The sequence below is a fragment of the Polypterus senegalus genome, chromosome 14 (genome assembly GCF_016835505.1).
Source record: "Polypterus senegalus isolate Bchr_013 chromosome 14, ASM1683550v1, whole genome shotgun sequence".
NCBI lineage: Eukaryota > Metazoa > Chordata > Cladistia > Polypteriformes > Polypteridae > Polypterus > Polypterus senegalus.
In genome coordinates, this window is record NC_053167.1 from 78,235,468 (window position 1) to 78,263,407 (window position 27,940).

A 27,940-nucleotide genomic window follows, 5' to 3' on the forward strand; every position below is an offset into this window, starting at 1 on the left:
CAGGGTCTGTTAAAGCCCATTGCGGCACTCCTTGTGTGATTTTGGGCTATACACAAATAAATTGTATTGTATTGTATTATATATTATTTTTGAGTTGTATAGTTGCTGCACATTGCTGCTGTTAAATGGGACGCAGCAGATGACAAACCTTTACCTTCATTTGTGCATTTTTCTTCTTACAGAGTAAAAGTCATTAAAGGTTGATATCCAGGTAAGACTTCTAAAAGAAAAGAATGCAAATCTACTGCATCAGGTCAGGACATGTGGGCCTCCTCACTGTTTATTATTTTTTGTTTAATTTATTTCATTATGCATAAGAAATGTTACTTTGAGACAACAAAAATGCAAATTCAGATCATAAGGAAGAATACAGCAAAATGTTTAAATGCTTTAGTGGTTGAGTAATATTTTATCAAAATAAAACTTTTAAATCAAGTTCAAAATTTTATAATTTATTCAAAAAACTACATAAATCTAAATTTAAAATAATTTATCTTTGCACACATCACCTTGTTTTCACATTTCACTGTTCAGAATGAGACATTTCTCTCTTTAAAGTATCAATGCTTGAAGACCAAATCCCCAAACAGAGATGCTGTCTGTTACTTCAGACAACTCATTACCATTCAGTCCAACGAGCAACATGGCTGCTGTTTTTTGCACAGCAGAAGAAATTTACATTCCAAGCAACACTTTAATGTACAACCTGGATGTTTTCATGAGTCAGTTAGTCATTTTCCAACCCTCTATATCCTAACACAGGGTCACAGAGGTCTGCTGGAGCCAATCGCAGCCAGCACAGGGCACAAGGCAGGAACAAATCCCGGGCAAGGCGCCAGCCCACTGCAGGGCACACACACACATACCAAGCACACACTAGGGACAATTTAGGATCGTCAATGCACCTAACCTGCATGTCTTTGGACTATGAGAGGAAACCCAAGCACCCAGAGGAAGCACATGCAAACACGGGGAGAACATGCAAACTCCACGCAGGGAGGACCCAGGAAGCAAACCTAGGTCTTCTTACTGCGAGGCAGCAGTGCTACCACTGTGCCACCGTGCAGCCCCCTGGATGCTTTATGTGAAAAAATATATATCTATATATTGTATGTTTCCTATAACTGTTTTAATGAAAAGTAAAACAGGCTTATCTAAAATGCAGAAACTTCATAAAATGGAAGACAAGTATCTCTTGATTTTTAACATTAAGATTTGTGCACAAGGAGCATTAGAGCAAGCAATATATGTAATATGTCTTTTTTTTCTTGATTCTTCAATTATGATAAATATGAAATATTTACAACTAACCTGGAATAACACTTGAGAATGAAACACTGGATACCCTTTGAAACATATAATCACTTGTGTCATAGCCTGTCACTTTAAGGAAGAAGGCTTCATCTGGAGGGATGAATTCAGTTACATTCCAGATTCCATAAGGCTTTCTGTCAGGGTAGAACTTAATAGGAATTGTTTTTAAAACTTCACCAGATGTACTTAGCAACTCTAACCGATCAGCTCGTGCTGGGTGGATGATGCCAGTGGTATTTAATAGAACAAAGGTGGGTATGCCTAAAGTCAGAAAAACAGTAAATTAGATTTAAAACTGCAATCAAATATTCTTATTTGCATTTCTAAAAAAAGTTTCATTTTATATAGCACTCTTCTTAATATTCAATGGCTCAGAGCACTTAACACAGCTCCAAAAACAAGCACCATAGTTTAAGGTGAACATTCATACAAACTTTAGTACAAAGTACTGTATGAAAATATATAATAGTGACAACACAGAAAATCAAAAAGAAGAGGAACGCTAAAAGTCCAGCATGAGGTTAACACTTGATGTAAAACCTTTTGGTCCCAAAATTTTTTATAAGCATTTTATGTTAATGTACTGTACTTATATGTTTATTTATTTGTTTATATATTGAACCACACATTCAGACCAGAACTACATTTTTTAACTTTTAATAGGAGTCAAAAAAAGAAATCTCACTCTTTTGGTTAGTTAAATGGACATTAACCTGCATTCACCTGTGTTAGCTCATTGTTATGCAAATTTACTTCCTTTACCTTCTGCTACTCAATTTTGAATAAGGCAAGCTTTTATAGTCCAAATATATGATCTTTTTCCCATTTTAAGTCAAATGTTAAAATATACAGAGAAGGCACTGTCACAAACTCAATTTTATCAATTTTTAATTTGATTTAAAAAATAGGAAGAGAATAACAAAGTAAAAAATATAAATAATCAAAAAAAATACTCAACATTTTGTATTTGCAGCATTGACACAAATAAATCAGTTTAGTTGAACTTAGGTTAGGTTAGCTTATTTTCTTCCCAGCACAAGTCTACTTATAAAATTCTTGTCAGCACATGCACAAAGAACAACTGAACATCTTACCTTGCACAGGCCTACTTGAAGTTTTTTTAAAGTCCAAAGTAGGTCTCCTTGCAAAACCAGCACGAAAGTCAATGGTGCTGAGTCCTGATATTCTAATAGAATGTCTTCCTGAGCTGGAAGTCTTAAAAATATATACAACAATAGTTTACAAATAAATGCTATAGACTTGGTTAGATAGTATATTTTATGTATTGGACTGTGTTTCACAAAAGCATCATAATGCTAAGCACATTGTAAACTCCATCTTAAGATCGATTGTTAATTTACCAGTGTTTCTCAAACTCCATCAAAACTAAAGTAGCATGTTAAATTCTTTGTAATCTATATCATCCCAGACCCAGTCATTAATTACTAAATGCTACCTAAACTGGCTTCTTGTTACACTGACCGTGTCCACAGGCAGCTGTCACCTCACTGAATATATTACATTCACATTATGACTCTGATAATTTAGAATACTAAGATTTTTCACAATCACATCGCTTTGGTGTTCAACAGTCATAACATCCTAGGGTCAAATTTGTCCACGTTCCATGAATGAAATCAGTGAAAGCATCCTAAATTTCATTTATTCAGGATGAAATGCTGTTATTTTTCTTACATTTCTTCAATTAGGGAAGAGCAAAAAAAACAAAGTATGCATCCTATAATTTGTAATTGCTCTCACTGTGGTGTAGTGGAGTTCCAGAGCCATTATAACCTTTCATTGATTGGAAGATTTCAATAAATGTTTTCCTCATTTCTTCTGAAATTTCCTTTGATCAAGACAAAGTGTTCTTCTAGAAGCCTTGTGGTGAATACTTCACACACTTGGTAAGGAACAGTATATGATGAGGTTTAGATTCAACAGGGCTGGCTACAATTGTATCTGACTAGGTTCAGTCAGCTGAGTGTAATTATCAATTAAGTTTGGTTACTTTTCACATCAGCAATACACGCTAGATAACTATTACCTAAATGTATTAAGCAGCAATTTAGAAATGGTGTTAAATGTTTACTCTGATTCTCTTTATCTAGTGCTAGCTATCCCCCATGGCTCCGCCCGCATAATAGTGAAACAGGACAAACTTCCATCCATCCAGTTTCTAACCCGCTGAATCCGAATACAGGGTCACGGGGGTCTGCTGGAGCCAATCCCAGCCAACACAAGGCAGGAACCAATCCTGGGCAGGGTGCCAACCCACCACAGGACACACACAAACACACCCACACACCAAGCACACACTAGGGCCAATTTAGAATCGCCAATCCACCTAACCTGCATGTCTTTGGATTGTGGGAGGAAACCGGAGCACTCGGAGGAAACCCACGCAGACACGGGGAGAACATGCAAACTCCATGCAGGGAGGACCCGGGAAGCGAACCCGGGTCTCCTAACTGCGAGGCAGCAGCGCTACCACTGCGCCACCGTGCCGCCTGGGCAAACTTTAAATATCAATTAAAAAATTTAAAAAAAAAAATGGAATAATTTGTATTGAGAAGAACTTATATTGATAGATTTCATATCCGAGAGCCTCTTGATATACAATATTTTTGATTTTGCTATCAGAGGTGAGAATGTAACTGTGATATCTTTGCCAAAAATGTAAAAAGCTGGCAAAGTATCTCTGGCCAAGCAGAAGGTAGGTACGCTCCAACGTCAAAAGTTGCCACTGTATCTGATCATGTTCAGCTCTGACGGGAGAGCGCCCCTCCGCATAGGCAGAAGAGCAGGTATCATCTAAAACACACGTAGCTGTGATCTCTCTCTCAAAAACGTCAAACATTACTCTTTAACAATCTGTAGATGATAATGTCTGTTGAACAGGTATCGTGAGCTAAGCAGAGGCAAGGTGCACTCCAACACGTGACGAGACGTAGACCAGCTCGAACAGAGGCTGGTGAGGGAATGAGGAAGGCCCCGCCCCTCTGCTCTCAGCCCTCAACCACTCTGTTGGATTTGCATAAATACATTGGTACCGCAAGCGAACTATGGTACTTAGCGCAATGAGAGCAGTCGCAAAATCAATCAGAAAGTTCAAGCATATTATAGAAAACAACCAGATCTAAATCTGTTAAGTAATTCTCTTGTGAAAAGCGGACAGATATACAGACTGAATGCGCTTGGAGAGCAACTCAAACGGAGGCTAGTTTGTGAGTGAGGATGGCCCCGCCCAGCTCCCCATTCTTGAGGTCCCGCCTCCCCCTCCCCTCGGCCTGCAGCCTGTCTCTCAAATTCAACTGAACTATAATACTTAGCGTGATGAGAGAAATCACAAAATCAACCATAATGTTCAAGAAAATTATAGAAAAAACCCGACCTAAATACATTAAGTAGTTCTCTTGTTTAAAGCAGACAGACATAAAGACAGACAGAGAGATGGATTTTATATATTTTGTCTAAAGATGTGAAGCATTTCATAGTGAGAAATACACAAAAATAGATGATATAAGGAAGGTGGTGAAAAACTTGTCACAATACTTTAAACATTGGATTGTCTGTACTACAGGGTAAGATGGTCAATCAGTATAAAACTGGGTGTCAAAATCAGGTCAAATTAATGACAGCAATGAGCATTGAAGACACTGAAAAAGTTAAAAAGTAAAACATAAGGATGTTAATAATTCAGGACAAAACAATAATAACAGCATTTATTAAAGATTATTAACTAAAAAATCCATACATGCATACATACATAAATATATAAATAAATGATAGGTGGGTTATTTCATTAATTACTCTAATGCATTTGGTAATATATTTATTTAATTATTTATGTGTCCAATTTATTCATTCCATATAATCATCTGTTCATTTTAAGAACCTTGTTATTTCAGGCTTTTTAACTCTTTAATTTATTTAAAATTTTATTTAATAAAATATTTATTAAGGTTTTACTTCATTCATGAAGGTTTCTTTTTCTATTTCAGTCTACTCTTCTGCATGTGCAATTATTTGGTACATTTGAATTTCAAATTTCTATAGTCTTCTATGTATTTTACCTAATGTTCATTTGAAATTGGACATTTAAAATGAAAATTAAATATATTTTTAGAAATATTTTTCAGTGTAATAAATCCTTCATTGTTGGTATAGTATGGTATTTAAAACCCAAACTGGTTCTGAGCTTTATTGCACTTTTTATATAACTACATATTGGATTCCTTAATGTAATTAGTGAAAAAGTAAAGTAATTTACAAAAATAAATACAAAATGACACAGTAACACATCACAACATAACTATGTCAAATGAAAAACAGTGATATATATTAAAACAACCAGAACATTAATCATTCATCATCAAAGTAATCATTTAGATTAAAAGAAGTAGAAGTAGTTAGCTTGAGTAATCTGCATTTAATTTCCATCCAGTCACTATCTACGTAAAGTTTAAATGCTTAAGTGTTTTTCTCCAGGTACCGACCTCTATTTAAAATGTTTCAATAATGGACTTACACAGTAACCACCCGTGAATGAGACATCAGTCTAATGCCAGGATTGCTCAAGTCCTAATCCATGAGTCAGTTAACAAAAAAAAAATTAAGGAAAGCATTTGACATTATATTACTGTAAGTGGTTATGGATCACGGGCTACAGTACTTTAATAATAAAGTCTGTTGATAAATGAAAGCAATGTTTACTACAATTCAAAGGAAAATTTTGGTGCATTCATACCTTTATAGACCACATTCCTGGATTTGGGTCCTTAACGTTTACAACTTTGGCAGAGTTAGGAATATGAAGCAGTTCATTCAAGCCAGCTCCCTTTTTTATTAATTTCCCTAAAAAACAACACAAAACAAAATATCGCACATTCAGGATATGAAAATTGCAGTTTTAGAGTTCAGGCTGCTTATTTTCATTCCTTATGCTGTATCTAAATAAGTCAATCATCCTTAGAGAGTTTTTGTTTTCTAGTTGAACTGGGTCATAACAGTTTTCTGTCCTTTTTCACTTGTCTAAACAATTTCATATTAAAATGCTATATGACTATCACTATTTTTAATTCACTGCCTGAAAATGTATTTGTGACTTATTAGATTTTAAAGAACGTAAAAGAAGTACAGGGGGTGTTTCATATAATATATACAATTATTTAGTTAAAAATCAAAAAGTATATTGGTTTTAAAAGTTATATGTGAAGAGGAAAAAAATTCCTAACATACTAAAGTATACTTAGGTTCGAGAAAATTAACCAGCAAAAGTACTACCTTGAGGGTCCCTTATTTCAATTAAAGGGGCAGGACCACTTAAAGCAACTGTTACTTCTTTTAAACTTGGATCAAAAGGAATCTGCCAGCTATATGAAGTCCCAGTATGGTGATCAGTTGATAAAAGATGAACTTTTGAGGCTTGGACAGCTTCTTCAACCCATTTCAGCACCTAAATAAAAGTAGTAAAACACTGAATAAACAAATACATGTTTTAGAATACATTTATTCTATAACAGATACTGTGCAATTATCCATTACTCATTCTGTTATTTTAATTATACTGTAGATAATATTTCTATTATATGAAAACAACATATTGTGAATAACCTACACATTTAGTTAAGTAATGTCACAGTGAATAAGTATTAAATTATTCTGTGTAAAGCCACAATATCCCATTACCTCTTCGGTGATTACTGTACTCATTTTATCATCTGTAGGAATTACCTAATAAAGATATATTCAATATAGACCATTTAATAATAATAATAAGTTTTATTTATGTAGCGCCTTTCATACACTCAAGGACACTTTACAATTCAATAGAAGGCAGTAGAAATCACATACATGAAGAACAGTACTCATTGAAGAGATGTGTTTTTAACAGATGTTTAGTCATTAGATTTAGTCATTCGGGCTTGTTTGTTTAGTTAATAGATAAGCTGGCCCAATATCTCATCCACATACAGTACTTCACTATACCTTTAATTAAACTTATTATTAACCCCATGCGTGACTTGGGCTTAGAATTCTATGTAAATATCGTTAAACCTGAGTCAGACTCAGGATAATATGTAATGATCCAAATAAGTCACAGGACAGTATTCTGCTGACATGTAGCAGATGAAATAACATCATGCTGCAAAGCAAAATGAGTATTTCTAAGGCCAGTACAGTTTATGTTTTGTCTGAAAGAAAATGTACTGATTCTGTAGGGAGTAAGGGTTAATTGCCAAAATGATTACTTTTAATTATTATTTTACATTTACGTGAATCATAAAGAGGAATTCAAACCATAACACTAATGATCAAAAAAACATAAAAATAAAAATAAATAAAAACACTTTAAGGCAGCAAGAATATGAAGAGGTATATTTCAAGACAGCTACACTAAGCTGAGTTCTCAAACAGCATCTGCAAAACAGGCACATGGCCATGTCTGGTGATACAGTAAGCGGATTTAACAATTTTTTTCCCTTGGACTGGATACTTAAAAGCCCTTCCAAACACTTTTCTAAAGGCTATTCTACAAAAACAAATCAGCTATATGATCAAACATCATTTTCAATGAACACTCGCTATATTTCTTGCCATTAGTTCACACACACACGATGACAGCATATCATACATGAGGATGTCATGACACTCTGTGTGCTTTTTCTGGTAATTTTTCATAAGAAGATCCAGAAAACTCTTGGCAGTTTTACTAGATCATGAACTTGGAAATTGCTAAGTCAAGTTTCCTGGAACTTTTAACTCTGCTGTGCTCAAACATAATCTCAGCCAAGAAATTTCCCATTAACTACATAAAAGGAACAGAAAAAAGTGAGAAAGAAACTGTCAGTACTGGAAGCTACTGTAACAGTGAAAAAATAAAAATGAAATAATTTTTAGTTCTTGACAGTACATTTAACGTAAGGTATATTCTGATGATGCTGTGTCAGTAAAGTGATGTAACACTTTCAGAGTAGACACAATTTAAAACATCCAAATATATCTCATCTTATTTTCATACTTAATTGGAAGGTGTGAAAAACAACAAAATTCAAATCAGAGGTAATATATAAACTATGAATGCTATAAAATTAACTTCTGTGTAGTCTTTGTAGGCTTTGTTTTCCAATTTTCAATCACTTAAATTCCTTCACTAAAATAGGTTTAAAGAATATTTTCTCAACTAAAACCTTTCATTTATGTTGTTGACCTGGTTCCAACAGGCTTCTCCAAATACATTTCTTATTTGCTGATTGATAGTGCTAATATTCTGTTAAAGAACAGATACACTTTAGATCAAAGACAAAGAACTTTCTACTGTCTGTTTAAACCCATATGAATATTTTATCTCTTTGTCTTCTTTTTCTTGCTGGGTTAGGGAGAGGAACCAAATTGCAAATAATATTTTTTCTTTTGGCCAAGTCAAAGATTGTTATATACTTCATCCATGTTTTTATCACCAGTCTGTAAAATAATAAAACTATGCAAACGTAACTCAGATGAGTGATTTATAAACCAGGTACACAAAGCCCAGCACTGCCATCATGGTTTCTCTGCCAGAAAATCTTGTCCCTTCTACTATTCCCACTAAGCATTCTCGCACTATTATCACTGTTGCAGCTTGTCTCCTGTAGGTAGAACACATCTTCTACCGTTTGTTTCTGTTTTTTGCTGTCTTTAGATTGTATGATGTTTATTTTGCTTGCAATTTCTTTTACGTGAGTGCTTCTCACTTTCTTTGCATGTTGTCCTTATTATTGGTGTGCTCTTCATTGTGTTTTCATGTTTCTTCTTCTTATTGTCTTTGCATACTGCACTTCAGGGTGAAAGCATGTACAGTACCACAGAGTGACACAGAAATGGGAAATTCAGTCCGTAAGTATGTGAGAAAAATATACTGTACCAAATCTGCCTGCATGCTGGAGCAATATTTAAAAAAATGCCAAAATATTTTAGCCTTTTACACTAATAACATTTACAGCCGTGGAAATACAATTGAATTTTCAATATATAAAGGTTTCTCACATTCACTTCTACAAAATTTAATCCGGCCAATAAGATTTACTTCTGAACAGAATTTCATTCAGTTTCTTGTTTTATTCACAATAATGACTACTGTTGTTACTGTGAGTAACTAGGCATACATAATTACGCTTGAATACAATGGATCACATAATAGCAACCAGGATACTGACACAACACCCACATTTTTACAAATAAAATTGATTTTAATGACATCACAAATTATACCTTTCCTTGAAACAGAAGCCCTGCTATTGTCATTTAATAAAAATTACATTGAAGAAATCATTTGTTCATGTTTAGTTTGCACACAGTTCTCAAGTGATGCACCCCAATGACCTAAATGACGGGATTAATATTTGGATGGATAAGCAGCAATAATTTAAAAAAAAAACTAGATCACTAATAAATAGTAAAAAATGTAGGCTATTGATGTCTTTTACACTTTGTTTATTCCGTTGTCAATAAGGGAGGAAATACAAAGTCGCACTGAAAGTTACAAATTGTTATTTCTGCTTATTTCCGCTGCATGATTTAACCAAAGAAAACTCACCAAGTGAGAGGAAAAATGTCTTTTAAACTCTGAGTAACTCACAGAGATACTTTGTCCAATTATGTTCCTTGTTTAGAAGCAGATAAAACCATGAAAATTCTAGGAATGGGCTTTCTAATATCCATTTAGAGCTTTAAAACTGACAATCAGCAGCTCCACACATCCTTCCGCAGCTGATTTGAATTAAAGAATGACTGTTGGGGTCCCAGATCTGATTTAGAACAATCACTAAGATTGCAAACAACTTTTTCTAAACAAATGAATTAGGAATAATGGAATTTTGTTTTCAGTTAAATAACACTTGTTATTTGCTCCTCTTTGCTTTTGTCCTCACAATTTACGTTTTTCTAAGAGAAGGTAAATTTCTGTGCATGATTAAACAGTATAAAGTAAAAGTTTTTGTCACATTTAAAAGTAATGTGTAAAAACAATAAAAAAACCCATATTTCTTCTATAAAATTACACCTGATTACTTTAAAAATTGTTAATGTAGGAGACCATTAAAAAAATGTTCACAAATAAAGAAAATAATAGGTAATTCTTTAATGTTCAAATAAACTAAATGTACAGTCTTAAAATATCAGTGTGTGATTATTCTACAAAAATCATTTTTTTCAGTTCTCACAACTCAAAACTTTATAACTTTTCAAAAAAAAATCTACTGCTGCAAATGACTCACAAATTAACAATACTTTAAGAATTCAGCAATAAAAATGTAATTTTCATTATTTTTCTATATTATCCTTATTTTAAACTCACTTTCTGTAGTCACTGTTACATTTTTCTGCTCTATAAGAACATATACTGTATGTGCTAAACCTGATTTTTACTAAATACTGTACCCAAACAGGAGGCCAAAATGGATGGACAGTGTGTATGAATGGGCGTCCCCAGGAAGGTTGCTGTTCCATTTTCCAGTCGGGAGCCAGTATAACACAAGGATAGAAGGAGACTGCCTCCTGGAGACATGTGTTCCCCAATAAACTGAGTGGCATTATATATTGGGCAAGCTCCCATCACCCACAAGGCTGCATGGAAGTTGTAGTTCTGGAGGGCAACACGTTTGGGATTCTTGGGTGTCACTGGAGTGAGCTCCTGGGAGGTGGAATTCATGGTAGGTGAAGGTTCTGCCTGGCCCCAAAGAGTGTCGTGGAAAGTATTTCTGGGTCTGGCTTAAAATGGAGCCTTCTGCCTCACCCTGGCAAATCAGAGTAGGAAGTGGGATAGGAATGCTCATATGGGGAGTTGGTGAAGAAATGAAACGAATAAGAAGGTGTTGGTTTTTGCTGGTTTGTTGATAGCTTATTTATACATATTTGGATTACTGTATTGTAAATCAGGTACTATTAGATCCTGAGTTGTGAGTACAAAGCATGCCTTAACATAAATAACAATAAAATTGGCAAATGAAAGGCTGTTTGCCATAATTGTAAAGAAGAAATAACTAAACACACACCACACATATACATACACCAATCAGCCACAACATTAAAACCACTGACAAAGTGAAGTGAATATAGCATTGATTATCTCATTGTATTAGCATCTGTAAAGGGGTGAGACATATTAGGCATCAAGTGAACAGTCAGTTATTTAAGATGATGTGGTGAAAGCAAGTGTAAGGATCTGAGCAACGGACGGAGAGAGACGGATTGTAATTGCTGCATGGCGGGTCAGAGTATGGCCAAAATTGCAGGACTTGTGGGGTGTTTTCAGTCTGTAGTGGTTAGTAACTACCAAAAGTGTTCTAAGGAAGGACAACTGGCAAAAGGATCATGGGCATTCAAGGCTCACTGATGTATGTATGGAGCAAAGGCTAGCATGTCTCGTCCAGTCCCACAGAAGAGCTAGTATAGCACAAATGCTGAAAAACCAATGCTGGCCATGAGGAAAAAGTGTCAGAACATACAATGCATCGCAGAATGCTGCATATGCGATGGGGCTGCATAACTATAGACTGGTCAGAATGCCCATGCTAACCCCTATCCAACTCTGAATGTACCTACAATGGGCAAGTGAACATCAGAACTGAACGATGCAGCAAGGAAGAAGATGGCCTGGTCTGATGAATCACATTTTATTTTAGATCATGTGGACAACCAGTTATGTCTGCACCATTTACCTGGGGATGAGATGGCAGTAGTTTGCAGTTTGAGAAGATGGCAAGCTGGTGGAGGCAGTGTAATGATCTGGGAAATGTTCTGAGAAACCGCGGGTCCTGGCATTCATGTGGATGCTACTTTGACACGTACTATCTACCTAAAGATTGTTGCAGACCACATATACCCCTTTGTGGCAAAAATATTCCCTGATGTAAGTGACCTTTTTCATTAGGATAATGTGTCCTGAAACACTGCAAAGATTGTTCAGGAATGGTTTGGGGTACATAACAAAGAGTTCAACATGTTGATTTGGCCTCCAAATTCCCCAGATCTCAGTCCGATCAAGCATTTGTGGGACATGCTGAAAAAACATGTCCGATCCATTTAGACCCTACCTCTGATCTTACAGGACTTATAGGATCTGCTGCTAACCCCTTTGTGCCATATACCACTGGACACCTCCAGAGGTCTTGTGGAATCCATGCTTCAACAGGTCAGAGACTGTTTTGGCAGCATGAGGGGTTTTGATTTTAATGTTGTGGTTGTGTGTTTGTGTGTGTCTGTATTTTAAAGAAAAAATGTATAGGAAATACTGTAGGTTTAAAAATCAAGCAGGCATAGAATTACCTGCAAGGAACAGCAACATAGCTTCAAAGAAAAGAAAAGAAGCTTACCTCATTAACTTGTTTTTTATCCAAGTGAAAGATTTGCCCAGAGCTTGTAGAAGCTATCTCCTCATAAACTTTATAACCAATATGTGCCCGATCATCACAATCTCCAGTCAGTACAAAAACAACCTAGCAGACATAAAGGTCACACATTTGAAAAATGTAATATAATATATGTTCTTTCATCAAATAGCTATACTATATTCTCCATCAGACTGGCTGAAAAAGTAACCAAAACAGACAACTTTATGGTTAAACCTAATTCCAGTCAAAAAAAAGACTGAATTTTACATGGTAATTTGTCAAGCACAGAGTTTAAGTAAAAATGTACATAATATAAATTATATTTCATATAATATTCATATTATATGATTTCAGCCTTTATTGTTCTTTTTGTTTTATGCATTTCAGTTCTGCACTCCTTATGCTTTAATTATTTCATGATCTTCATTTCAAAATCATTCCATTTCAGCTAATAATTAAAATGCTTTTAAATACTTGGTTAATCAGTTTAAGACAAGAATCTATATATATAATTCACTAAGGCAAGATACCCATGGAAAGCACGCCGGAAGGGGCGTGGATTCACTAAGCCGCCGACAAGTAAGACACCTACGGCGCACACAGGAAGGAGTCACGCCGGAGGTGAATCATCATATGCAGCGTGTAAAACGTTTGCGAGGTGTATCTCATGGGATCCTTAAAACAATCCTTTACAACTGAGGTTAAAACACAATGAAGTAAGCAGTCTTTAAAAACCGAGTTTTCGGTTACGACACACGACCGCGTGCACCATAGCAAACTGTTTTATACGCTACATACAGCAATTCGCAACCGCGACAAACATGCGTCTTCTTAGATGTTCCTGCAGGAACACGGAAAGTCTACATGAATCACAGGTGCATCTGAACTGTGCAAAGACGACAACGACTCAAGTGACGAGTTGGAGGTGGGCACATGAGCGATGGCGGTCCGCCAGTTTTCAGTCACGGACGATTGTGTGTTGGTTCGTTCCGTGCATTGTTACAATGTTGCCTTTCTTGCTGATTTATTACATTACCATTTTTCAATTGTTAATTTTCTCCCTGTGCTTAAATATCATTAAAAAACCGGCCTTCTTATGCAGCGTATGGTACGCCACGGGTTGGCTAGTATATTTAAATTTGGGTGTACAGTGTAAGAATGTGTGTTTATAAGAGAAAGCTGTCTGCAGTATTCATTTTCATCTTTCAAGCAGCAGCACATAAAATGCAAATTTTAATACTTTGTCAGCACTATGGTTGCTCATTCAGGAAGTGCACATCTGGATTTGTTTGAAATGAAGTTTCAGGAGTTAAAATACTGAACAAACATTTTTTCATAGTTAACTAACAAAAAGTTTATCGATACAGAGAAGCAGTTAAAGTTAAATGCGAATTTAACAAATACTGTATAACTTACTGTGTAAAAATCTCATCAGGGCTCTCGTGACTAGAATTAGGTATCTCATAAAAGAACATACTTATTATAGAATGTTTAAACTACATTCAAATATAACTGAAGGAATATGTTATTACAATGAAACATTGAAACTGCAATAACTGCAATTATTGGGCTAAGTTAGTACTCTAATGTTAACTGTCATTCATTTGAATGTGCTGATTGTTTATAATGCTACCTCCATGCATATCAACATTCGACATACAGTAGCTAAAAGGAAACATAAATATATCGAGTCACTGTACGAAAAAGCAGAATCATATGTCTTTTTTTTATTCTGCAGTATAAATGTATGGCCAAAAGAACAACTTTTCAAATAATATAACAAACCTTGTTAATTCAGTTCAAGGTTGTGTGACCTACAGTCTATCACAGCAAAATCTGGTACAAGGCAGGAAATAATCCTATTCATTTAGGACCTATTGCAGTGCTCTATATGTTCATTTAAATGCATAAAAAATATTTTACATTGAGTAAGTATATACATAACAAGAAAGAAAAAAATATATAAAAACAATACATGGTGAGAAAATGCTATTGACATTAGGCAAGAACGCATCTGGATGTGGAAAATGTTATGACCTATAAAGTTTACAGTTATAGCCTAATTAGCATCCATTAGCTGTTAGAGTTTATTATTGGTTTGATAGACTCTGAGTTGCTCCCTCACTGAGTAACATTGACCGTGATCTTATAATACTTCAAAATTAGCTAGACATGCTTTATTTACAGTGATCCGGTTGCAGCAGTGTCTTCCACTTCTTGTAACCAAGTGAAATTTTGCACGGCATTAATCAATCACCACACCCCAAATGAATGCTTATTAATTTTGAAAGACATTCTGCATAACAATAGAAAGTATTTGTTTGGTTTTGCAGGCATCAGTGACAGACATTGTTCTAGTCACATGAAAGGTTGTCTCAGACAATCAGAAAGTTCTTCTTTACCGTTTGAAATATTACTTACCTGCACCTTACTTTTCATGTACACTGTTATAAAAATCCACTAAAAAATGTTCTTTAAATTAATTAATTAATTAATGGAGCACAAATGTTGTTAACAAAATAATTAAAGCAATAGGTTGAAACAAAAAACACAAACTTTAATTTTAAAAATACCAGGTTTTTCATAATAATTTACTAAATAAAGGCATAAAGGGTAAGAACCCCAAAATAATGAAACACAAAAAAGCCTAAACCAATAATACTTTGTTTACAAATGCTATACATACTAAAGAGGTGGAAGTCCAAAATGATAGCAAACCTCAAAATGAGAAACTATAAACCTCAGAATGAAGCAATAATTTACTTAATTAAACAAAACAAACAACAGCAATTAAGTCACCGGAAAAGATGAGGAGAGGAAAGATAAAGACAAAGGGAAATTAAGGCAGTACTGTTAGAGTGGGCCTTAAGGAGACCTAGATAGGAACCGAGATTACTGCTCTCATGGCTCCACGTCTGTATTATTAGGGGTTCTGCCCACTTGGATTTACTTTTAAAACATTAGAAAATAAACATAATAAGAGAATAACAGCTGATGCTGCGTTCAGGCACAGTCCTCATGGCAGCTGTGGCCCAGTCAACTTATCACTTGTTCACATGTGTTCTCACATTATCACACTCATCATAGCTCTAAAAAAAATTGTGAAATCATTTGGACAATCCCAAAATTTAAAAGTCATTCATTTGAATGTGATAGTTGAAGTAATAAAGTTTAGGTTAACATTTTTTTTTTTTACAATACTGAATAAAAGAAAATGTCTTTACAATATTGAATAATGGACAATGTCTCAATGGGGTTTGTTTTGATGACTGATATAAATTAATTTTGTCAATTTTCTTGTTTTGGAGATATCTGAATACAAATGGGGTCATTTCTGGACACAGGGAATGTTTAGAAATGGTTTCCATTTAAATTCATGGTAATTAGATGTTTGCATTATGAAAATGTATTTTACAAAGGCGTTTTCAGGAATGGATTAGCTTTGTAAAGCAGGAGGATTTGTGCAATAATTCAAATAGAAAGGGCAAGATCAGTTAAAATGAAATTAATGAAAAGTCAGGTGTAAAGCCCCAATAAAGTCCAACTTGTGAGTACTACAAGTGAAAGGCAACTAAGTCCGAGAAGAAGCAGCTAAAGATATTCTGATAAACCTGAATTATATAAACCAGCTCCCATTGCATGAGTCAAACAAAACACCACTAAAATTCAACTCAATTTTGTTTAAATATTTCACGGTATACTCTGTGAAAGAAGAGTAAACCATTAAGAGTTGGTACTATGTATCTCCGTGAAAAACTTATTGAACAGAAAGGCCTTGCCAGTAAAAAAAAAGCATAAACCTACAAATGTTTTGGGCCTTGATTTTAAAAAGTTAGTAGTCTGAGATAATACTAAAATTGCTCCTCTGATCTCTACATTCTTGGTAAAAAACTATTTTTGAATAAATAACTTTTTTGTTTGCACTGAAAAAATGGTTCAAGGAATTCATAGACTTAACAATCTTTCTGATTTAACATTTTGGACAAAAATCTTTGCATGCTTGGTGTCAGAATCTCTCCTAATCCATTGACAGCTGTGTTTGGTGGACTCCCAGATGGCCTTAAAGTGGAGAAGGACAAACAAACTGTAATCTCGTTTACAACACTACTTGCACGTAGACTTATCCTACTCAACTGGAAGAATCCCACCTCACCACTCTTAAGTCAGTGGGTAACCAATTGGAAAAAATCTAATTCTCACTTAGAGGATATGTTCAAAACTTTTTAAAAAATATGGCAGGATCTAATCAATAACATTTTAGAATAAGCCTTCATTTTGGGGATACGTATACCCTTGCTTTCTTGCTCCTTTTATAGAGTGGCTTTGGTTGCTGGCTCCTCTATTTTTCTCTTGGGTGGAGGTCGAATTTTAATTTGATTTGTTAAATTTGACTTGACTGTATGGAATGTTATCTGTTTCAATTTAAATCAATAAAAATAAATATTAAAAAATAACAATCTTTCTGATTTTTGTTCTTTTTCCTTTATCCTGACAGTCCACATACAGGTATGAACATATTTTGTCCTTCCACTGAATGTTAAATAATTATTGAATTAAAAAATGCCAAAAGGGACATCATGATGAAAACTGCTATTCTGCAATTTGAGTAATTATCCCAAAAGACTTTAATTGGAAATTCTGTTTTTTTTAGATGTGAACAGAGTAGCTAATGACACTCAATAATAAAATGACAATTGTAACACAACATAATTTACGAAAACATCACACATAAATCTGAACTTGGTTTCCTGATTTATTATTAACTAGCAGACCTCGTGCGCTTCGCTGCAGTCTGTAGTTGGAATAATTATGTATCTACATGCGACTTATAGGGCTTCTTTATATACAACAGTTTGAGTTTGTCCTCCTGGAGCCAAAATATATAAATTTTCTCTATGACTAATTTGTGAACATGCTACATAAAAAATAGAAACGGGGAAAACGGCAACACCGCCGGGAACAACAGTAAATGAGATAAAGTAAAAGTCTACAAACACTAAATGAGATAAAGTAAAAAAGGGCAACACCGCCGGGATCAACAGTAAAAACAACAGTAAATGAGATAAAGTAAATGTCTACTAAACAGTAAAGTGCAAAACGAAGTAGAAAGTAACAGTAAACCACAACACCGCCGGGAACACCGGCACACCGCGTCTACTAAACACTAAGAAACACTAAGTAGAAACACTAAAGGAAAAAATACTATTCAGTAAGTACTGCGTCTAGTAAACAGTAAATCAGTAAAGGAGAGTGGACTAACATAAGGAAAAAGAACGCTAAGACCACGTCAGCTGCGGAGCTCAGCTCGGAGCGAAATGAAGTGAATGAAATGAGGTGAATGGGAGTGGAGATGATCACGTGACTCCCCCACCCGCCTTAACTCTCCATCCCTCCACAAACACACAAACACAGTCTCTCAGATCCCAACTCTCCTTTATATAAATCAGTAAAGGAGAGAGGACTAAACACTAAGGAAAAAGAACGCTAAGACCGCGTCAGATGCGGAGCTCAGTGGAGCTCAGCTCGGAGTGAAATGATGTGAATGAAATGAGGTGAATGGGAGGGGAAATGATCACGTGACTCCCCCACCCGCCTTAACTCTCCATCCCTCCACAAACACAGTCTCTCGGATCCCAGCTCTCCTTTATATGTATAGATATCATTCATTTATTTGTTGTGCTTTTCTTACCTGAGACTGCTTTTGCTGGATAAGCTGTAGGACTTCGTTTGTGAGCTTGTAGTCTTTTGAACGAGCATCTGTAAAAACATAGATGAAGGAACCTGGCAGAGATATTTCCAGAGCAATCTTAATAGCACCAATGCTCATTTCTGGGCAATCCCCTCCTCCCTGGAAAAGAAAACATCATAACTAATATGAAAGAAATACATGCATTATTAACAGTTTCTTAGGTATTGTTTTATGCTTAAATTAAATTTGTTTTTGTAATAAGCATTTATTTAAAAATCTGGAATATATTTGATAATCTACTAAAGTAGCAAACTTATAAGGTGATGTGCTTCATGATAATACTGTAAAGTATCCACAGTAAATTAATTAAAAACTTGAAGCAGCCGGCAAAAGAACTAGCTCCTTACCAACAGAATTTGCTTGTATTAACCAACCAAGTATATTTTTATGAAACTGTACCTTTCTGCCTTGTGCCCAAGTTGTGCTGGGATAGGCTGCAGCTCCTTACAATTCTGAATTTGTCTAAAACCGTATGAGAATGTAATGTCATGCTATATCTTTTTGCATCCCCATTCCAGACATTGTTATGGCTTGACACAAACACAGGTGCCATTTTTTATCTAAGGGTGCTGTTTGCTTTCCTTCTTTGTCTGAAATTTGCATTTGTTGAGGGAAACTAGTTAGTTGTGAAACTCCACATTCGACAACAAAAGTCTTGTGTTAGTAAATATAAACAAAGGGGGTAGGTTCTATAAAATGTTTGGTTAGAGAAATCCTCAAGCTGTTTTGCAACTTTTCAAAAATCTTCTAAAAACAGCATCAGTGAGACGAGAAACTTTACACCAGTATAACAAAAACACACCCATTGAAGGGATTGTCTGTTCAAAGAAATTAAGTACATATGTGTTTCACTCTAGGCTATGCACAAGATTCAGAGAAATAACAAGCAAACAGAACATGTAAAATAATGATAACACACAAAACTGTATTTCAAAGTGAAATAACTGCAATTTCTAAAGTCAAACAGAAGCCAATGGGCAATAAGGGAAACGTCAATTAATCTATTTTTCAACCTATTTAGTCCAATCAGCATCACAGAGAGCCAGACTAATTATCAGATAAAAATATTCAACATACAATATATTAAAAAGTCACATCTTGCATTTGTAAGTGAAAAAAAATGATTAATTATTATTATTATTAATGTTATTACTGAAAATGTTACAAATGGCACTAGAGACAGAAGGGTGAAAGCAGTCACAAAAGGGAAAAGTAGATCCAGTTACTACAATGGTAAAAGCCTCAGAAACCTATAAGACATCTTTAGAAACATATGCATTGGAATGAATATTTTTATTTTCTATTCTTTAAGTCAATCCATTTTTGGCCCAGTGTTTTTTTATTAGCTTACAATGACATGACGAGCCAGGCCTGTACTGAAAATCACTTAATCCAACCATGCTGCAAATGTAAAAAAATACATTTAAAAATTGTAACAAATCTCAGCACTTATAAAGTGCCTTGGAATGGTGTTTCAATATTAAAAGATGGTACACAAAATAAAGTTTTGACAATTTATTTTAAAAAAATGACAATCCTTTAAATATTTACTGAAACTAATAAATGCACAAGATACTATTTGGTACAGGGTGGCAAAAATGAACAAACTTAAAGACATAAGCCTTGATGTGGGCTCTGGTGCGCTTGGTGCTGTAGTTGCAAATGAAGCCCAGCCAGAACACTCTACATCCAGCAATGGCCAATCTCATATCCTAATCAGCAGTGACATAAAAAATCCTTGTTATTCTACTATGTTATTTTATTTATTATAACTTCATTATTAACTTCACTCTTCAACTTTGTCTAACCCCATCTTTCTGTACCTATTGTACTGATGACCTGCGTAATGCTGTTATACTTGCCAACAAATCTCTATAAAACCTAGTAATAAAACCTATTAGTGATAAATAACATGCTGTATCTAGCATTTTCTTTTTTTCCTTTCTTTCTTTTCCTGATTTTTCTTTTCTCTTTCAAAAACAGAAGCAAATATAATTTGAGTGTTAACAATTACAGAGCATTCTACTCCACAAAAAGACATTTTTTTATTTGTTGCTTCTTTTTCCATTTTAGATTCTTTTAATTGGAACATTAATGATTATTAGTAATTATTGGCATCTCAACTACTTTAAGTTAAAAAGTTCAAAAACATTTTGTTTATGTAATTATATCTCAAAAATTAGCTATATTATACAAAAATATATCTTCATCATTCATTAAATTTTGTAAGCTGGAATATTAAAGACCTCGCTCAAGAACTGAACAGTAAAAAGGTGCTTTCAAATTTTTGCTTTTTGAGATCAGAAAGAGTATTTTAGCAGGAGACACAATTTAAATAAGGATCAACTTTGAAAAGAGAATGGGCGGGTTAAGTTTTGCTCTAAATATGGTAAAGAAAACCAGAAGACTGTGACTTTCACAAACCAATCCCATTCAAAGCTACTGAGATATTCGAGCCTGAATGCACCACATTATCCATCCATCTTCCAACCCGCTGGATCCAAACACAGAGTCACGGGGGTCTGCTGGAGCCAATCCCAGCCAACACAGGGCACAAGGCAGGAACCAATCCTGGGCAAGGTGCCAACCCACCACAGGACACACACAAACACACCCACCACACACTACGGCCAATTTAGAATCGCCAATCCACCTAACTGGCATGTCTTTGGACTGTGGGAGGAAACCGGAGCGCCCGGAGGAAACCCACACAGACATGGGAAGAACATGCAAACTCCACGCAGGGAGGACACGGGAAGCAAACCCGGGTCTCCTAACTGCGAGGCAGCAGCGCTACCACTGCGCCACCGTGCCGCCCGCACCATATTATGGTGGTGGAAAAACTAAACAGAGCTAAATTAATTCATATTGTATATTTTTACGTATGCATGTTTTTCATGCCTTGACTTCATTTCTAACTACATTTTTTACATTTACTTGTTTTTTTAATATGTTGATAAATTTTAATCATTATTTTCATGATGTCACCACACCACCATTTTTTACAATATTTGTGTCATGTTCTCCACTTTTGAAATGAAGACCCACTTCTGCCCTTCATTCACTGGTCTAGAGAAACATCCTATTCACCCGTTGTGAATTTCCCCTTGGGATTAATAAAGTATCTATCTATCTATCTATCTATCTATCTATCTATCTATCTATCTATCTATCTATCTATCTATCTATCTTACTATTCCTTAGAAGTGCTCCTCAAGACCTTCCATATCTATTTCATTTAACATCATTTTCCTGTTCATGCATTATACTGATTTTCCGCAAGTATTCATTTAACAATATTTTAGCAAAAATGCACGCGTTATACAACTTGCAAGCATATAGTACAACTGGATGACTGGACATGTAGATTATAAAACATGAGTAACATGAGAGTTTTTTCATGGACTTTTTGTTATTGATTACTGTTATCCAGTATTGGTCTCCATGAACACATATTCTGTAAGAAGCCCTTTTAGCGTAATTCTCAGTAAAAATAGATTAAAACATTTTTTGGCCACTGTTACAAATCACATTGGGTGAGTAGGATTTAAAAATATAGCATTTTTGGCTAGAGTATTCTTTTATATCTTACAGCAGAATGTATGTACATGGTGCCATAATTTGTGTTATCAACATGTACCTGCAAATTGTTACAATAAAGCTTGTAAAATTTACACTCGATACTTATTTGGGAATGTAAATGCTCACCTGTACATACAATTCCCTGAGCTCATACTGGAACTTCTTTGGGTCTGTGGTAATTGTTACTGGTCCAATCTCTAAAGAGATAAAAATAAATATATATATAAACATATAACCTTTATTATTACCTTTACTGTTGTCCCAAAAATATCTTTATCCCACTGTTCAGACTCTGCACTGACCATACAATTATCAAAAGATTTACTGTTTTAATAAAGTTTAAACATTTTAAATCAAAAAGAGAACAGCACAGACAGAATGATAGGTAGACAGTAATTTATTAATCCCTAAGGTAAATATAAATATTATGGAAAGCTGTGACTAGTATCCATCCATCCATTTTCTAACCCGCTGAAGTAGCGTTTTCAAAATTATATTCAATTCAATTCGGTTTATTTTTATATAGTGCTATTCACTCAGTACAGATGCAGAGTGCTGTGTATAAGTATAAAATGCAAACATACATTTTACAAATTACTTAATACATAACTAGTAACATAAAGATACACAGTTGTTAAAACACATAAAATCAAGTAGAAACTGGAAACATCATGGAAACCAACATATTTTTCCATCACTTAATCATACAGTATACACTTAAATATCTTAAAAAATTAAGGCAAAGGTTAACGGTAAACTTTTTAAGACAGTGGTAAGACCAGCAGTGATGCATGGAGCTGAGACATGGGCAATAAAAAGAGCAGAAGAGAAGAAGTCAAATGTACAGTAGCTGAAGTGAGAGTGTTGAGATGGATGTGTGGAGTTACAAAAATGGGCAGAATAAGAAATGAGACAATCAGAGATACAATAAAAGTGGGAGAGATATCTAAGAAAGTACAGAAAAGTAGGTTGAAATGGTATGGACATGGGATGAGGACAGACAATGAATATGTGGGCCAAAGAGTGATGGGAATGGAAGTACATGGGAAACAAAAGTGAGGGAGGCCAAAGCAGAGGTGGATGCATAAAGTAAAAGAAGATCTGAAGGGAAATGGCTTGACAGGCAAGGACGTGCAGGGCCGAGCTGTTTAGAGAAGGCTGATCAACCACATAAACCCCACACAGAAGTGGGAGAACATGAAGAGGAAGAAGATGAATACTTAAATGGCAATTTACAATAGATTTCATGTTTTCTGAAAGGATTTTTTAATTTTATTTTTCAGGCAATGAAAGTTAATGTGGACGCATTCATTTTAAAAGCAGTAATTTTAAAAAGTACTGTATGTATTTCATGTTCTGCTTTTGCTTATGAGTTCTTAAATGGTACATCGTTCCTGTTCTATGAATGACACAACAGAATTGTATAATATCAAATGTGGCCTTACTGGTTAGTCTACTACCATTAATCAGACATTTATAAATAAAAATGAATAGTTCTGATCTCAATTGCAGGCATGTCACTTCATAACAAAATGATTGCAGTGTGGAAGATAATAAATGGTGATAAAACAAATTTCTCGTCTAATAATTAAATCATTAATACAAAAGTCTACGTCTAAAGACTAGAGGTTTTTGCTTGCTCCTTTGTCATATTTTGGACATGCAGTTTCCCATGCCCTGCACCCATCTGTTTATTATCATTTTAGCTATATAAACCTCTTGATTAAAGTTATTTAGGTCTCCTACTTTACTCAAGAATATCTCAAGAGTGACCTTAGAGTTGACAACATAGAAAATGATTTGAAAGATTTTAAATAAACAAAAAAAAAACAGCATGTTGATTGTTAGCAACATCAATTATTAGTTGTCAAATGACAGGGAACAAAATTGGTGGTTGTATATTAGCCCAAGGCTTAACGGTCTGCAACCAAACTAGTTATTTTAGCAGTACTAAGTGGTCAAATGAAAGCTGTTTATGGAATTCTCTCTTGGGTCCATATCAACTGGATTGGAGGAATGGAAAAAGTGTACTTCAACATAAGATCACAGGGAAGAAGATGAGGTGAGTTGGGTGTGTCGCGCAGCTCTTAGTTTCAATCTGACAGTATGCCTTTAAATATTCATTCTCAGCTGCTGTTGTTAAAACTTCAACAGTTGCAGCCAGTGGCTCTCACTTTCATTGTTATATCTTCACATTTGCTTATAAGCTTTTAAAAAACTCCAAGCCGCTTCTGACTTTGAGAGTTTCTGGGAGACTTACATTTTGCATTGAAGCCAAAGGAAAGTTACAAGTACTTAAGCAACAAGCAGCTGAACAATGTTTAAATATGTTATTGAGATCCAAGATTTTTCCCCTTATTTTTTTAAACTGTGATTAATTTCAATCAGTGAATTACAAATAAGATCTCTCTTTTAAATTGCCAGTAAATGTGCATGACAACTGTTAACTGTCTTGGATGTTTGCACATGTGGCAGGCATTTTTTACTCTATTACTAGATTTAATTGTATTCTGAAAAGACACTTGAACCTATATAAATGTCATCTGTCAGCCATGGCAGAACTACAGCTAGCCATGGAATGGAAGCCAAATCTTTTGCTTACTAACTGCAAAATGTCTTTCTGCCTGTAGAAGGTCGCAGCAGGGAAGCACTGACTTGACTGAAGCTCATGAATAGATTTTTTTCATTTGGAAGAATTCCCTGCCAGCTTGCTGCATTAATGTGCTGTGGGGATTTTTGGATTTACCACTTATTACAACTCACCATCCCATATTATTCTGCACACATGAATTTCTAGTTGGCATTCCAGCAATAAAGTAATTAAAGATAGATAGATAGATAGATAGATAGATAGATAGATAGATAGATAGATAGATAGATAGATAGATAGATAGATAGATACTTTATTAATCCCAAGGGGAAATTCACATAATCCAGCAGCAGTATACTGATACAAAGAAACAATATTAAATTAAATAGTAATAAAAAAAAAATTAAAATAAAATTAATGATAGCATTTACTCCCCCGGGTGGAATTGAATTGAAGAGTCGCATAGTGTGGGGGAGGAACGATCTCTTTAGTCGGTCAGTGGAGCAGGACAGTGACAAAATTCTGTCACTGAAGCTACTCCTCTGCCTGTAAATGACACTGTTAAGTGGATGCAGTGGATTATTCATGATTGACAGGAGTTTGCTTAATGCCCGTCTCTCTGCCACAGATGTTAAACTGTCCAACTGCCACCCCAGCACACCACCGCGTAGAAGAGGGCACTCGCCACAACCGTCTGGTAGAAGATTTGCAGCAATAAACAATAAATAATAAACAGTATAATGTGATGCAAGTAACCTTGAGATATATATTACCACCTCTTTGCAATATATGCATATCTATCTGATTTTCAAAAAAGTCTTTATTCATTTCAGAGAATGTGGAATAATTTGGCAGCATTAACAATTTAAAACAGGGAGGGATGGTAGTCTATCACAGGGCACAAAGCTACATTTACTTTAGAGGCAGTATTTAAATTAACTGTATATGAAAGGCAGGGGAATGCTCTTTAGTGTTGTTTCACTGCAATGATTTAGAAGCATGAATATGGATACCATAAAACAGACACACACAAATGCCTGTTTTACATTTACATATTGTGCTAAGATTCAAATAATATTAGCTTACAATATGCAGGAAAATTACTGGGTTAGAATACGTTAACAGAGCATTTGCGTACAGCTAGGACATCCTCAAATTGTAGTCAATGGCTTGTAAAATCTATGGCTTTTAGCAACAGATATATTTAAAGCACAGTATTTACATTTCTTAATCTTATACTAAGCACACAGTCATATAGGTATCTTTTATTTCTATGTGCACAGTGCACTTCTGTGATTCTGGATTGTCAAAAAGAATGTCAAAACTGCTGCAGGTGTATGTGTACTTGAAGGTTTTGAAGTTTACATTTTTGTTTCCTCTGCTGATATATCAGCAGTGCCCAATACTGACAGTACAGTATAGGCTCTGTCACCATTACGACCCTGCGTTGGATTAAGCAGGTTTACATTTTTTTTTTGTTATACTGCTGTTTGAGTACTTGATAAAAAAATTATTGCATGTTGCTTGTTTTATAATCTCTGCACTTGACAAAGTAAGTGAGAAATTGGCTGGAGTGGACTTTCTACAGTTCTTCATCTAATCAGTACATTCCTTCATACTTGCTCATAATATTCCTTCCAGTTCTCTCATCTAACCATCGTTACAGATTGAATGATGTACTGGCAATATTACTACCAGAAGTACAATTTCCATAATTGCTAAACAGGCCAATCCACCAACAACTGTAACATGGAAGTTACATTGACCTGAAATAGAAATGCTGATAAAATATCTTGAATGGTTTGTAAGATTAACAAGCTATCATTTATAGTAGCACAGTAGAACATTAATAAAATGTTGTTTTTGGGTAGCAAACAACCAAGCATACCATGCCGGCGATTGGTCTGTAATGGTTAATCTCCCTGATAATGCTTAATTTAGATAGTTAACACTACATTAGCAAGACCTCATTGTTACACTCACTGTACCAGAGCAAAGTGACTTTTTAGTTGTTGAGATACATCAGTTAGTTATACAGGTATTTATTTATAACAGCCAGGCAGCTGCCCAACAACCAAACTATGAAATTAACTTTGGCACATGAACAAAATGGTCTAAAACTCCCACCATTAAGCACACTATCTGACTTTCATAAGGATGGTAACTGTTGTGTTTCATAAACTTTACCATGTGTGGACAAAGGATGAACAAAATAATTAAGGATTTTAAAAATGAACAAAAGGAAAACAGTATGCATGGCTTCTTTACCTCTTTTTACACACAGGTGCCTGACCTCACTCCTGACACCATTCTACTTTATTGTAATTGTTTTAATAAACTGTATGCTGCTGGTAGTTTATGTGCATGCTACACCATATACTACAGCAGGGATACTCAACCTCAGTCCTGGTGGACTACTGTCACCACTGATTTTTATTCCAACGTAATTCCTATTGTTAAAGAACTTTCTTGTCCTTCATTTGGTTAACTCTCATATTAACATATAGGAGCCATAATTGTTCTTTTTAGTGTTAAATTTCTGTTTTTTTTTTCAAACAACTTCTGTGTTTAATTAAACTCCCCCCTAAAAACATAAGCTGTATATAGTTTCAGTGTTATGGAGCTGACTTATAAATTGCGAAACTGGTTTGCTTAATTTTTAAATGATTGTAGGAAGTTTTTACGTATGCTATTCATCGTTAATTATCATTGATAGATTACAATTAAGGAAGCAAACTCCACAGAAAAAAAAATGTGAAATAATAAAAAAATAACAAAAAGCATTTAAAACTATTGCAAAAATACATAATTTGAATGCATGATAAGATAAAAAAGACCAGCTAATTAAACATTGAAATCATTTAGAGGTAAAATGACGTGACCAGTTGTGAAACTGGATGAAATAAAAACTCTACAACCACCATGGACCCCTAGGGATGAACCTGACAAAACCAATTTAATTTGGTCTTATTTGCTCATTGTGAAAATATCTGAATGAATAAAAAATTTGGAAAGAAATGGAACAGAAAAGGGCGGCACAGAGGTGCAGTGGTAGCGCTGCTGCCTCGCAGTTAGGAGACCCGGGTTCGCTTCCCGGGTCCTCTCTGCATGGAGTTTGCATGTTCTCCCCGTGTCTGCGTGGGTTTCCTCCGGGCGTTCCGGTTTCCTCCCACAATCCAAAGACATGCAGGTTAGGTGGATTGCGATTCTAAATTGGCCCTGGTGTGTTGGTGTGTGGGTGTGTTTGTGTGTGTCCTGCGGTGGGTTGGCACCCTGCCCTGGATTGGTTCCTGCCTTGTGCCCTGTGTTGACTGGGATTGGCTCCAGCAGACC

The 27,940-nt window shown here is 35.1% G+C and overlaps 1 protein-coding gene across 2 annotated transcripts in view; it reads right to left on the reverse strand.

The window, feature by feature from the left end:
* hmcn1 (hemicentin 1) overlaps positions 1-27,940 on the reverse strand; it is a 280,760-nt gene that overhangs the window by 175,721 nt on the left and 77,099 nt on the right. For both annotated transcript variants that reach the window (XM_039735773.1, XM_039735774.1), the window contains exons 2-8: positions 22,144-22,214; positions 18,376-18,534; positions 12,669-12,791; positions 6,601-6,772; positions 6,065-6,171; positions 2,409-2,529; positions 1,312-1,575 (exon numbers count right to left, since the gene is read on the reverse strand). In XM_039735773.1, the coding sequence (XP_039591707.1) occupies positions 1,312-1,575; positions 2,409-2,529; positions 6,065-6,171; positions 6,601-6,772; positions 12,669-12,791; positions 18,376-18,534; positions 22,144-22,214 (1,017 nt within the window). The remainder of the gene's footprint in view (positions 1-1,311; positions 1,576-2,408; positions 2,530-6,064; positions 6,172-6,600; positions 6,773-12,668; positions 12,792-18,375; positions 18,535-22,143; positions 22,215-27,940) is intronic.